The 14,109-nt window shown below is 61.1% G+C and overlaps 1 protein-coding gene across 6 annotated transcripts in view; it reads right to left on the bottom strand.

Annotated features, from left to right (window-relative positions):
• CASZ1 (castor zinc finger 1) overlaps positions 1-14,109 on the bottom strand; it is a 149,919-nt gene that overhangs the window by 21,722 nt on the left and 114,088 nt on the right. For 5 of the 6 annotated variants that reach the window (XM_081220862.1, XM_081220863.1, XM_081220860.1 and 2 more), the window contains 3 exons: positions 5,438-5,914; positions 1,693-2,527; positions 228-296 (listed from right to left, as the gene is read on the bottom strand). In XM_081220862.1, the coding sequence (XP_081076988.1) occupies positions 228-296; positions 1,693-2,527; positions 5,438-5,914 (1,381 nt within the window). The remainder of the gene's footprint in view (positions 1-227; positions 297-1,692; positions 2,528-5,437; positions 5,915-14,109) is intronic. The other variant, XM_081220861.1, reaches the window with a different exon arrangement.

The following is a 14,109-nucleotide window of genomic DNA, read 5'->3' as shown; positions in this document are numbered from 1 at the left end:
ACAAGCTGCTTAAGGGCATGTGGCCTGGACCACATCCAGGGGGCGGGGGCTCTGAGGTGGGGCAGAGGGCAGGCCTGGGGAGGGTTTGGAAGCAGGAATGCATGGGGGCGGGGAGGTAGCAGGCACCTTGGTACTGGTGGGCACACGGACGTATGGTCCCATGGTCCCCAGGCATTCCTGCCCCCACCCACCTTCTCTCCATGGCAGTCTCCTCCCCAGGGGCCTACCTGGCAATATATTTCTGGTAAATGTTTACATCTTCAGTGACAGCTGGTTTATCTGTGGGCAATCCGTTCCTGGTGAGAGACACACAGGGCACAGCTGATTAGCAGACGAGGTGGCCTCATGCCCCAAGAGTGTCTGGGGGCAGCTGCCTGCTCTGGGGCCCTGGCCCTTCTCTCGCTCACTGTGTAGTGTTCTGGGCGCTTAGGGTGGGACTGGAAAAGTCTTTCGGCAGAAAACTAGCACAGGTTCAATTAGCCCACCTTTGGCAAGGGCTGGGCCGTCTTCAGCTGGCAGGGCTGGAGGGCCCTACCTTGGGCGTGGATCTGACCTAGAGTCCAACAGCATAGGAAGCCTGGGAAGCTGGGGCCTGGCCGCCTTGCCCACAGAGAGTCAGGATGCTGCTGGCTGAAGAGGGGTACCAGGTACCACTGGGCAAGACGCCAGGGGAAAGGGCAAGAACAGCACCAAGCAAGTGTGGCTGGGGGGTTGGAAAGGCCCCCCGACGCCGAGGGCAGCTCCCTAGATCCACTCCCAGGTTTCTGGACCCGCCTCCAGGAGGGATGGCTGAGGGGAAGGGTCTCACTCAGCCCCACACAATGATCCATCAATTATTTTGCCATTGTCTAGGGCTTTGCGCTGGGTGTACCCACTCCACCCCAGCCTCCTACCTTCTCTTGCTGCCTTCCCCATGGTGCAGGCTCTGAACCTGGGAGCCCTGGCCACCAGCCTGGAACCCAGAACCCCCAGCCCAGAGTAGGGCTTTCCCAGCCAACCATAAGCCGGCAACTGGCCCTCACGGTGGCAGGCAGAGAAAGCCTGTCATGGGCACATGGGGGTTACAGTACCCTGTGGCATGTGTGTTAGCAGATGAGCACGTGCACAGAAGTACAGGCAGACCCTGGAGATACTGCAGGTTCACTTCCAGACCACCGCCATAAAGTGAATATCGCAATAAAGCGAGTCACACGAATTTTTTTGGTTTCCCAGAGCATAGAAAAGTTACATTTACACTATACTGTAGTCTACTAAGTGTGCAATAGCATTATGTCTGAAAAAGCAATGCATATGCCTTAAATAAAAAACGCTTTATTGCTAAAAAATGCTGACCGTCATCCGACAGTGCAGGGTTGCCACAAACCTTCAATCTGTAAAAATACGCAATGTCTTCGAAGCGCAATAAAACAAGGTGTGCCTGTACCCGCTGTGAGAGCGTGTGTGCACGCAGCAAGATGTATAGTGTGCGGGTCCACAAACTGAGTCTGAGCGATTATGTAGGCAGAGGAGTGTGTGCGTGTATGTGTGTGTGTGCGCGTGTGCGGAAGCATGTGAGAACCTGGGTGCACAGTGGATGTGCATAAGGTGTGGGGGGGTGTGTCCATAAGTGTGAGCTTCAGAGGCAGGAAGTGGGCCTCCGGGCCACTCCAGTCCCGGGTGCAGGGCTGGCAGTGAGGGTGGTGCACGCCTTACTTGACAGTGGAGACGGTCCCCGTGGTGATGGAGTCTGTTTTGGAGAAGGTTGACTTCAGGTACTCGGGAGTGTTGAAAGGCAGGGAGGCAGGTGGCTCAGGGCCTGGCCCGGGGGCACTGGGAGCAGTGGGCACGCTGGCGAGGGGTGCAGGAGCCAGGCTGGGGGTGGGCGGAACCTTGGCGGGGGCCGGCTTCTGGATGGCCCGGACGTCGTACTTGGAGGGGCGCCCCACCTTGCCCGTCTTGAAGGCGATGGCCCCTCCCATGTCGGGGCTGCCCTCCCCGGGTTTGAAGAGGTGCAGGTACTTGACGTTCTCCAGGTCGTACTTAGACGGCTTCTTGTAGGCGCTGCCGTTCTGGGGCCGCAGGTTCTCACCCGTCTTCAGTTTCTGGATGAAGAAGTCGTACTTGGAGGCACGGGCCACCAGGCCCTGCATGGGGACGCTGCTGTGTGAGGGCAGGGGCAGGATGGTGGCCTTGGTCTCCAGGTGTGTGGTGCTACTGGGCAGCCGCAGGCCCGGCAGGGAGCCCAGGGCCTCCTTGCCGGCCCGCCCCTCGGCTGTGGTGCCGTGGGCCGGCCAGGACAGCTGCTCGCCGGCCTTGAGCTTGCGGATGTACTCCTCATACTTGGAGAACCGCGCCCGCTTGCTGAGGGCGTCCTCGGAGGTGGGCAGTGTGGAGGAGGTGGCCGCCTCCGGCGTGGAGCCCGCGTGCAGCTTCTCGAAGCTGATCTTCCTGGCCAGCTCGTCCCGCGTGTTCTGGTCATCATAGCCAAACATGCCAAGGAACTCGGTCATGGTGGAGGCCGCGTAGTCCCGCAGCGAGGAAGCCTCTCCTACAGCAGGGAGGAGAGGGGCCGTCACCTCTGGGAGGGAGCAGGGTAGCCCAGGGACAGGACCTGCCCCCCCCCGGCCCCCCCCCACCACCCTGCCCACAGAGGGAGGGGGCCGGCCTGGGGAAGGGGCGGAGCGGGACATGATCTATGGACATTTGGCTCACTTGTTAGGTTTTACGACTCTTAAATTAATTTGTTTTAAAAAAAAGTAATTAATACTGGGGTAAAATAAAACGAGTTCATCAATGCCAGGAAAATCAATTTCCTAAATGTTCTGGCCGATGGCTTTTCAGTACATTAAACAAAGTTTCATAAATGTCTCCGCTCTCTTGCCTTGGCCTAATATGAAGGAGAAGTCATTTTACTGGAAGTAAGGCCAGATCCCAACCTGCCTCCCAGGGTGGGGGTGGGAATGGGGGCTGGGGACAGGTAGGGCCGTGAGCCAGTGGCTGGGCAGTCAGGAGGGACCCCAGGGGCTGAGGGAGCCACTGGGGATGGGGTCAGGGGCGGGCCTGGCTGAGCCTGCCTGGAGGACCCTCCCTGGCCCCCACAAATGGACACACAGGCCCCTTATCCCTGGGAGGATGAGAGGCTCGCCCCAAGCCTCCTCAGGACCTGTCCTCTTGGCCTTTTCCAGCCCCCCAGGCTGCTGATGGCCCCAGACGACGGGGCGGAGGGGCAGAGAGCCTGCGGATGTGTTCACTCAAGACTCCCTGAGGGCCCGCCCACCCCAGCCAAGACTTATGACGTAGAGAGTCCTTCAGACCTCCCTGCCACCTTCTGGTCACTTGTGCTCACGCACGAGGGTGGGCCACCGAGGAGAGTCAAGGCCGTAGAGGCAGTGGCTGAGTCTGGTCCACAGCGGGGCACACGGAGAATCCCCCGAAGCAACCTCCCCACAGGGACATGCATGCACGCGTGCACACTCAAGCTCGCAGCCCTAGCGACCTTTCCTGCCCACACACACACGTGTACACAAACCACTCCAAACTCCACAGTCAGCTCCCCAGGATGAGTCTCAGGATGGCGGGGGCAAGATGACCCCTTCTGCCTGGGGCTGTTCACTGGAGACAAACCCCTTCCACACACAACCTTCCGCCACAATAGGCCTGCGACTCCCCAGCACACGCCTTCCTGCCCAGAACGCTCGCTGAGCACCGACTATGTGCTACACCCTGAATCAGGAGTGGGTACACACAGGCGGGTGGGACTCACCTGGGCCCCAGGGCACATGCGTGTTCTCTCCACTCACGTCTGAGCCTGCACACCCAGGCACACAGAGCGGCAGGACCCCAGGCTGGGGGTCCTAAAAGCACGGCCAGGGGAAGGCGTGGCCGAAGCAGGGGTGGGAGGACCAGGACCCAGCAGGGCAGCCGATGAGGGCTTTCCTCCCAACCACACCTGGAAGTGGTCTGAGAGCGGGGCTGGGCTCTGGCACAAGAGAGAACCTAGCAGCATGTAGAAAGAGCCTCTGAGCTCCTGGGAGGACAGGGAGGAGGGCAGTCCTGTGGGGACCGGGACGCGCCAGGTGGGGAGAGAGGACAGTCACGGGCAGCACCTGGCACACAAGGTGGGCAGAGCGACTCAAGGAACCGACGGACAGCTGCTCCTCTGGGCGGGATGGCCGGCGGGCTGCTGTCCTGACCTCAAGCTACTTGGGGTTGGGGACCCAGTCTGGGAGGAGTGGGCCCTGGCTGCTAGATTCAGTGGCTCAGGGACCAGGGAAAGGGGCTAAAAATAGCTGGAGGCAGCTGAGCCCTCACTATATATGGCAGAGAAACAGAAGGCTTTGAAGGGCAGGCGGCTTAGAGCAGAGAGGGGGCCAGGCAGGGGTCCCAGGGGCAGCCCAGAGGCCTGCATTCCCAAGCCCACGGTGGGCAGCCTGGGCTCCGGCTGCCTGGCTCCAGTGCCCGGGCCGAGCAGGCCGCCTTGGGTGTCACCCTGCAGTCCCACTGGGCCTCAAACCCGAGGGGCGAGGCCTGCAGCCACGAGGCCACTGGCAGTTCTAGCCCTGCCTCCTGCCATCCTAGCTCTCCACCCCCCCGGGAGGTGCTGGGGCGCTGAAGGGACAGTGGCCCTTGGCCCTATCCCTCCCCTCTCCTCAGGCCCAGCGCAATCACCTTGCATCTGGGAACGGCAAGGGCTTTTCCTATCAGAGGAAACTGAAGGTCACACTTTTCCTCATTGATCTTGCAATGTTTGTTAATTACTCTGTCACTGATGTGGCGAAGGATAATTAAACAGCTCTGTTTATATCTTATATGCATAATTATGTGGCTGCGCAGGGCTCCCCGCGTAGGGAGGAGATGCGCCCCTCACTGCAGGGGAAGGGGATCGGGAAGCGGGCAGGGAAGGCTCGGGACACCAGGCACAGGCTGGGAATGAGGCTGGGGAGCTGAAAAAAGACCCCAGGCCCAGAGTTCCAGTCCTAGCGGAGACGCCCTCCCTCCCCAGAGCAGAAGGAGCTCTGCATCTAAGGACAAGCAGACACCAGAAAAGCCGGCTCTTAGCCATCTCGTGGGAGAGACGTCAGCCAGGGGACCGCATCTGGGGCAGGTGGGATATGCCGGCTGGGTGTCGCTCCCCACGTGCCTGTCCAGGTACTGCGCCCCCCAACAGGCTCCTCCCTAGGCAGGTGCGTGTGGACAGTCATCTACCCACACGCCATCCGTCCATCCGTCCCTCCATCCACCCGTCAGCCTGTCCCAGTCCATCCGTCCATCCACTGCTTCCTGAAGACCCACTGTGTGTTTGGCAGCCCACCCCAGCCCAGCACACACGTCTGGGAAGCTGCCTGCTCGGGCCCTTCCCCCCTCTTCCCTGCACGCTCTGTGGACACACACACCACTCCTTCCCCGCTGGGCCGCCCTCCTCGTGGGGTTATGTCCCGTCCGGGGCTTAGACACCCACCTGAAGCCTGCTTGGCACGGGGGCCACTATCATCCTTGGAGGCTGCGCCGTCCGAGTCCTTCTCCTCCATGACGCTGCCATCCTTGGGGGGCTCTTCGCCGTGGTCTTCCTCGTCGCTGCAGCCCTGGGGCTGCACCATGTAGACGCCCTCGGGTGGTAGCTCCAGACCCTCCCGGGCAGTCCGCCCCAGCACGGGCGTGGGTGCCGGCTCCTCGCTGTACTCCCCGTTCACCCACTTCTCGATCACCGCCCGCCTCTTGTCCTCTTCGCTGCGGGGGGCCCGGGCCACCCCCGACTCAGGGCCGCTGCGCTCTTTGTCCCGGGGCCGCAGTGGGCTGTCCTCGGCCTCCGCTCCCTTCTCCACCACCACCTGGCGGCTCAGCTTGGCGCAGATGGCGTTGAGCTTCAGGCCGCCTTTGCGTTTGGCCGCCATCGCGGGCTTGCCTGCAGGCGGGTCGGGGCACCGGGTGCCTTCAGCTGCAGGGATGGAGGAGAAGGGTCAGAGGCGTGTGTGCCAGGCCCGGCCACCCACCTCGACAGCCGGGGCGGACGCCCTGCCCCCGCATCCCCCATGCCAGAGGTCTCTCTCTCCCCATGACAGTTCCACCGCCCCGCCCCAAGGCCAGGGTGCGTTTGCCCCCTCACTAGACCGTGAGCTCTATCCTCAGAGCCTGGCGCATACTAGGGCGTTCAGGAATATTCTGTAAACGAGCAAACGAATGAATGAACGAATGACTCTTCAAACGCAAGGGGCAGTCTTCTTCCCAGCACCTGGCTTCTGGAAGCATTTCCTCCCCTTGTTTGGCCCCAGGAGGCAGGACAGACATGCCACAGGACCTGGCTCCGCCTTCTCTGCCTCAGCCAGCTCCTGCTGCCCTGGAAGGCCTGGCTGGTCCCACGAGGCCCACTTTCCAGCCCTGAGAAGCTGGGACAGGTTGGGATTCCTCAGATCCCCAGCGGGAAGCCCAGAGGCTGCAGTTACGGGGCCTAATCCCTCAACACGACAGCCCAACGCAACCGGCCGGGAACTGTTAACTAGGCTGCCCCAGCGCTAGCCACCTCCCTCACGGCTGCTGAGCGGGGGCGCCCAGGGTCCTGGGGGGTAAATGGCAAGACCACTAACCATACAGCCTGGGACCCGCCACAAAGGCCAACAAAAGTGGACACACCTCCACCTGTTTATTTGTATGTCCTGTCTGTCTACCCATCCACGTACTGAGCTCCTACTGTGCGCCAGACGCCGAGGTGGTACCAGGGGTGCACAGGGAGCCCCACTGAATGCTCTCAAGGCAGGGCTCCTCCGTGCGGCCCTCAATAGAGACTCGTGGGCATGGCCGAGTCCCCGCACAGGTCAGAGGGCTAAGCAAGGGGACTCTGCTCCCAGATCCATGGTCAGAAGGGGCTTCACTCTAATGGATCGAGACCCTAAAAACCCACATGCCTGGAACGCACCGAGAGGCTTACTCAGACAGGGACGGCCATACCTGTGCCAGGACCTCATCTACAAGCAGACTTGGCTTGTACACACAGATGGTTGCCCCCCGATACAGACAATGCCCAGCTGCCCCAGACCCTTGCCTCGAAGCCAGCTGCCCAGGGACCCCAGCCCAGCCCAGCCCAGTTCTCCCAGTCCTGCAATCCTGGCTCTGCCGGGCCCCACCCTCACCCCTAGCTGGATGCCCACTCTACCCACGTTTGTCCGCATCTCCAAGTCTGTGCTGCCCACACCCAAAACGCCAAGCATCATCATGGGTTCCTTCTCAAAGCTCAGCGATGGGGCCCCTCATCATGCCATCCCACCCGGCCTCAGGGCCAGCCGCCAGGCTCCGTGACACCAAGTTTCCTCCAGCAGGCCTATGGGGAGCTGGCCTCACCTGGCCCCCTTTGTCCCCGGCCCTGGTGGAGAAGGGAAGGGTGGGAGTGGGGAGCCTGCTCTATTTTTACCGGGAGGTAAGCAGCCAAGTGTGTATGGCAGACGGCAAATGAATCTATAAATATTTATCCCAAGGAAGAGGGAAGCAGAAGCTCCCAGGGCTGCACTTGCTGCTGGGGACACCCCCTCCCCGGGCCCCCACCCATCCTGGAGCCTCCTGGCACTTGGGCCCCCCCAGCCCCGCCCACCCGCTCCTGATCTCGGCTGTGTGCCTGCCTCAGTCCCTCACGGGCCCCCGCCAGCTGCGATGCAGCTGTGCCCCCAGGGCCCAGCCCCGCCCGCAGGCCCCCCGGCTCCGCCCGCGCCCCCTACACCTGCCCTCCAGCTGCTGTTCTGCTCCAGCCCACCTGCCTTCCAGATGTTGCCCTCCCTCTGACTCTACTGCTGGTCCCAGGGGGTGGCGGTGGAGAAGGGGCGTGGGCCTGGGGTGCAGGGCAGGAGGCAAAAGCAGGCCTTACTCAAAAGCCCAGACGCGTGTGAGTCTGGGGCTGCGAGCTGGGGTGTGTGTGTAAGAGCTGAGGTCCAAGGTGCCTGCCCGCCCGCCTTCCGGCCCACCCTGTGGGGCCTTCTCCCCTCCCCCTCCATCAGGGCCCTGGGACCTGCAGACTACCCCCCTCGTGGTCTGACCCCAGGCTCCCGTCCATGTAAACATTCCCTTGACTTTCTTCCCTAAAATATAAACGCCGTGGCCAGGCCTCAATGGGAGGAAGCCATCCGTCCCCGGCCCTGTCACTGCCCCTTTCATCTCCTTCCCGCCACCAGCCTGCCCGCTGCTCTATTTACACTGGACACTTCCTCTGGGAACAATACTGCCCAGGAGGCAGGCTTGGGCCGGAGGGTGGGAAGGCGCGGGGGCTGCCGTACTGCTCACCCAGGGCCCGGCTCCAGAGAGGAGGAGAGGGGCGGGGCGGCTGCAGGGAGCCCAGCCAGGCCTGGGGAGAGGAGCGGGTCAGCATCTGCACGCAGGCAGCCAGCCCAGGGCTCCCCCAGCCTCCTGCCTCGGGCCCCAGTGATGCCGGATGGGCCGGGGCGAGCCCTGGGAGGTGGCACAGCACCATGGTATGGCCTGGCTTTTGGGGTCAGACAGTCGTGAGTTCACGGCCTGGCTCCAGCCCCTCGCTAGCCCTGGGCCCTGGTCGAGCTTTCTCCCTGTGAAAAGGGCTGCAGGACTGTAAGATGACAGAGGGTTCTTGTCTGTGCCAAGCACAGGGCCTGACAGTCAAGGACCTGGGGAAAGGCAGCTGAGCCCTGGGAGCGGACAAACAGGCAAGTGTGGTGCCACATCTGGGCACGAGATCCCTAGACCAGGAAACCACACCTGGCCCAGAAGAGGCAGAGGAGACAGGAGAGGCTGGAGGGCCGGGCCGCGGGCAGGCTGCCTACTCAGCAACGAATGGCCCCTCGCCGGCTCCCACAGTCTGAGCCTCCCCTCCCGGGGCTCCAAACGCAACAAGCCCCCAGCAGGCAGGCAGCTCTGTCTCCAAGCTGAGCGGGTCCTGCTCAGGGTGGAGAAAGGGAGGGGCGAGAACTGGACTGTCCCTGCACCTGTTGGACGCTAGCTCACGACCTCTCACCATCATCCCGTGAGGCAGGTACTGTCGTTGTCCCATTTGACAGAGGAGGAGACTGATCCTAGAGCCGTGAAGACACTCCAGAGCCCGAGCTCATGAAGGCCGGGGCTCAGCAAGGTGCGGGGCCGCCACCGTGTCCCCACAAAGGCTCCAGGCGGGCTCCAGGAAGTCCCAGGCTTCCCTGCCCACCTCCTCCTCACCCTCACTCCCGGTTCCCATAACACGGAGCCCCCTAAAGTGTTAACTGTGATGGGTAAAATGGTGCAGCAGATTGCTACAATAAATAATTTACTGATATTTATAAATATGCAAATCAGCCAGCTTCAGAAATCGAATGAAGGGAGGGCCTCGGGAGAAGGGCCCGCTATGGCAGGAATCTCATCACTCCCTCCAAAGGCTGGGGAAGGCCAGGGCTCCTGCCAGTTCCGAGGGAGAGAGGGGGGCTCCTGTAGCTGCACCTGGGCCCCTCATCCCTGATCCCTGGGGACTACGGGGGTGGCTGGAATGGCCACTTCCTTGCCTGGTCAGGGCCAGGTCCTCCCCTGCCCTGGGCAGCCTGGGCTCAAGGGGACCAGAGGCTCCAGTGCCCACTGCCCACGGCTGGGTACCTCAGAGTCACTTGTCCTGCCTTGGGGGTGGGGGTTAGTCCCCAGGGGCTGGGCAGGCCTGGCAGCCCCTCCCCACCAGTGAGTAATGTGTTTTGGGGCCGGGCGGACTGTCAGCTACCAGGCTCCGGGTGCTTTATGGGCTCTGCCTGGTGGCTCTGAACTCCCTGGTAGGAAATAAAGTTCTCCCTGCGTGTCCCTTCTAAACATTTCACTCAGTGGAAACGGTGTTTAAGAAAAATGAGGACATATTTCTTCCTAAGGATGCAGTGTCCCCTTTGGGCGGCCTAATGCCCGCTGTATATCAAGAAGCGGCGAGGCAGGGGCCAGGCACCCGTCCCCTCGGGTTGGGGTGGTCTGGGCCCTACTGCCTGCTGCCAGGCGGCTCGGGGGCCATGGGCACCGCTGGGTCACTCTGGTGGCCGCCCTGGCCCACACTGCCTAGAGCAATATGGCAGCTGGCACCCTCTGAGCACTACCCCCTGTGCTGGGGACAGTGCTGGGCAACTCAGAGCATCGCCTCAGTGGTCCCCCAGCATCCCCATACGGCCGCTGTCCTCTCCCTGTTTCTGGGTGAGAAAGCAGAGCTCACAGAGGTTGTCACCCAGAGAGTGTGCCAGAGCCGGACTCCCACTGGGCTCCGATGTCGCAGCATCTGAGACCCCACACATACCTCCCACAGCCTCCCAGCTAGGGTGGCAGCAACGTTGGAGCTTCCCTGCAGCCCCTAAGAACTTGAACCTGACAGGCCACGAGCCCCAGTGCTGGGGTGCTGCGCCTGTGTTCAGGCTCTGGGCTGAATTCTGAGGATATGAAATGAGCAAGCAGACTGTCCTGCTATGACGGCCTGTTCAGTTTAGACGAGGGGGCAGACGTTCAAGTCATTACAAGCGTGATCACTGCGGTGAAAAGTCTCGGTGCCACAGCAGCGGCGAGTCTGGGAAGCCAGGAAGGGTTCCTAGAGACATCTGCTCCGGCCCTGCTCCCCACGAGCTCCCTCAGGGCACCCCCGCCCCCCTCCCCCTCCACACAGCCCATCTCCATCTTAACAGCCCCATCTCCCCAGCCAGGACCTGTCCCCGAGGAGAGGGGTGTCCTTCTCTCTTGGGCCCAATCCCATGCCTCGTTTTTGCAGGTGGGAGGAGTGGCCACTGCCCCTCAGGGCTCTCAGCTGGGTCCCCTGGTCCCCCACAGCTCCAAGTCGGGAAGCGGGGGGCCCAGCCGCTGGGGGCCCTCCTCACCCCACTTTGTTTATTTATTTATTATGATTTTTTAGTCCAGTTAAAAGGTTTACTATCCAGACGCGTCTAAGTGGCCTCACTTAGCGTAAGTAACTCTATAAATCAGAGGAGCCGTTAGCATCCACCGCGCAGGCCGGCTATCAATCTCCCCCAGGTCACAGCCAAACAGGAAGGGGAGAAGAGAAGAGTTACCGCCCAGGGGAGATTTAAAACACACACACACACACACACACACACGCACACTGCACACACAGACCGAGCGCACGCACACACGCTTGGGCGTCTCTGTATTTGTACAATCATATTATATTCACACGTGCACACGAAGAGCGGCCCGGAAACCGGCTGTGCTGTGTGTGTCATAACAACGCACAAATGTGGCTCCTGCAGCCTGAAGGGGACACAGTCAGAGGGAGGGGTGAACCCCCGGGGCCAGGCTCTCCGTGCCTGAGCTGCCCTGCCCAGACAATCAGCTCTGGAGGGCGGCAAGGGGGCTCTGCTGGGTCCCCTCCCCTCCTGTGGCCCCTGCCTCTGCCAAACCCCAAGGGACCAAGCTTTCCCCTTTTGTGCGCCGGGGGCAGGGAGGTGGAGCCCAAGGACGGGGCAGGGAGGCTGTCAGCTGCAGGCCGCTGACAGGTCCTCGCCCACCAGCACACACAGCACAGGACACCAGAAGGGCAGCACCATCCAGAGGAGCAACCAGCCGCTGTGCAGAGCCCTGGAGGGTGCCCAGGCGAGGCGACCTTTCCGCAGCGGCCTCAGGAATGCCTCACCTCTGCGAGTAGGTGTGGCTGTATGCACACAGAGCTTGGACACAGGCTCCCACCCCGTCCCCAGAGAGGCCGTGGTCCTAGAAGGCCCCACTAGGAACTGGGGTGGAGAGGCCACTCCTGGGTGCTCCTCGGCCTCTCCTGGCATCCCCTGGGGGTCCCCAAGGCCAGGCCAGACAGCCCGAGGGTGGAAGACCCGCCCAGGCCCACCTCCTCTCCCGCCTCGCCCAGAGGCCTCCCCGGCTCACCCGCCCGCCTGCCCGTTGCATCTCCCCATGAACTCTATTTCTCTTTCCTCTCTGAAAACAACTGAGCTGTAAATACTGTTTAACCTTCTCCCCCCCTCCCCCCCACCCCCTCCCCTCCGCACTATAAAAACACAAATATGCCATAACTCAGCCGGCCGGCCGCCCAGCCTCCAACATGCCCTGCGCCCGGGCCTCTCAGGAAGGTCATTACAAACGACTTTCCGATTCACTGCTCCTGAAATAATTTTGTGTATTAAAACCTGAATCTGCACTTTCTGGGGCCGAAAGCCTCGCTTAATTATGGCGGGTGTCCTTGGGACGGACAGTGATCCTTCACTCGCCAGCCGCGCTCCAGCCCTCCGCCCGCCAGCCCGCCCCCCTCCCTGGGCCCAATCTGTTTTCAAAGTGTGTCTGTCCTTTATTAAATTGTTTTCTTTTCCACATTATCAGTTGCCATGGAGACCTCATCTCTCGGATTATTTGAATTTCATTATATCTATTGATTTGGGAGCATTTCATCTTTTTTATTGTTTTTCTGTCAATTTTCAAAACGAATAACCATCTAATTTGCGTCAGTGCTGATTATGTTTGTCCCTCAATAGAGGTCGGCAGCTGCGCTGGGGAAACAAATCAATGAAAAACCATCATAAAACTCCCCACTCCAGTCTCCAGGATGTGTGGGTGACATTCCACGCCTGCGAGACACACACTCATCAGCTCCAAGTTCGGCTACGGTGGCGGCAGCTCCGCTCCACGTCCGCCTCCTCTGGCCTTAATATTTAATTCCGCGATTTGGGGCATTATTAGTGGTGTTTTTATTAGTGCGTGTGCCTGTGAGTGTTCGGTGGTGGGCTGGCTGTTTCACTAATTTGTGGGTGAGGCAGGGAAACCCCAGAGGAGGGCAGGGCGGACAGTGTTGGGGGTGTAGTGGGAAGCGGAGGAAAGGGGGGATGCCCCGGGGAGCGGATGGGGCTCGGGACCGGGAGGTCCGCAATGAGGGGTTGGAAAAGGGGGGCCACAGCAGGGGGGCCGAGCGAAGGGGAGGAAAAGAGGGAATTCAGACTGCTCACTTTGTTGGGTTTTTTTAAATAATTTATGCAATTTTAAGCATTTATGTATAAATTTTTTAATAAGCCACCCTGGAGCAGGATGGCCATTAACATCCCAACGTCCTTCTGTCCAATGGGCTGGCGGAGAGGATCAATTTCTGAGAGTACTTTCCCTTTTTATGACATGATAAAATGCTTTTAAAGCAACTTACACAAATACGGAAAATTTTTTTCTTTTTCCCCCCGTCCCCTCTCCCATCCCCTCACAGCCTTCTCATCCACCAGGGAGGGGGGTGCGCGCGCACGCACACTTGTGACCGCGCTCTCTCTCCTTCGGGGGAGGGGGCTGGAGGGGAGGCTGGCCAGGAGAGAGCCCCAGTTCTAACTGGAACTGGCCGCCTGTCCTTCTAACAAGGGCATAAACTTTCATTACCCATGCACGCAGTCAAAGACAATTTAGGGAAACTCGCTGCTCGGAAAAGGAAAACCTCAGCGATTCGTGGCCCACGCTGCCGCTGCCATCTGGGGGGCTGCTGCCGTCTCCAGCGTGAGGGAGCGGGACCCTGAACCTCTGGCCCTGCCCGGCAGGAGGCACAGAGGGGCCCTCGTGGGATGCAGCCAAAGAGGGAGAGGAGGGACCAGACGGAGCCCTGGGAGCACCCAGCCTTGGGCAGAGGCCAGGCCCCCTGGGTCCCGCTCTCCCCCGACACCCCTTCGCTAACCCCAGCCGGGGGGGGGGGGCGCGTGGGCCCTCGAGGGCAAGCACAGGACTCGTCATTTCTGCCACCCAGTGCTGCCGCGGAGCAGAAGCTCAGCTCTGTGGACGGATGGTCAGACAGAGGGACCAAATGAAGATGAAGTAGGAAACTGGGCCCAGATGGCCTGGGGTCCGTGCAGGAGACCCACAGGTGCTGGGGAAAGGCTCCCTCTCCAGGGGTCACCTGCTTTTTTGGAAGTGGGTCTGGGGCAGGAGTACCTCTGGGTGTAAAGGATGGGGGGCACCAGAGCGAGAGGGGGTGGCCTGGCCACCATCACCCCAACCCTGGACTCGAGCCCCTAACGCCCCGAGACGGAGCCAAGCCCTTGTGAGGAAGAGGGTAAAGGCCCGTGCCCAGACTTGGGGACAATCCTTATTTCCATGTCCCCTTCACCTCGTAGACCCTCCTCCTGAGAGGGGTGGGGGTGTAGGTGAGGGGCCTGAGGGGTGAGCCCTGCCCCAGGGCTGAGGGGGATGATCCTGGTTCCCAGGGTGGGC

This window comes from Mesoplodon bidens (assembly GCF_964165515.1).
Source record: "Mesoplodon bidens genome assembly, chromosome: 2".
Classification (NCBI taxonomy): domain Eukaryota; kingdom Metazoa; phylum Chordata; class Mammalia; order Artiodactyla; family Ziphiidae; genus Mesoplodon; species Mesoplodon bidens.
This window is presented reverse-complemented; position numbering and strand designations above follow the sequence as displayed.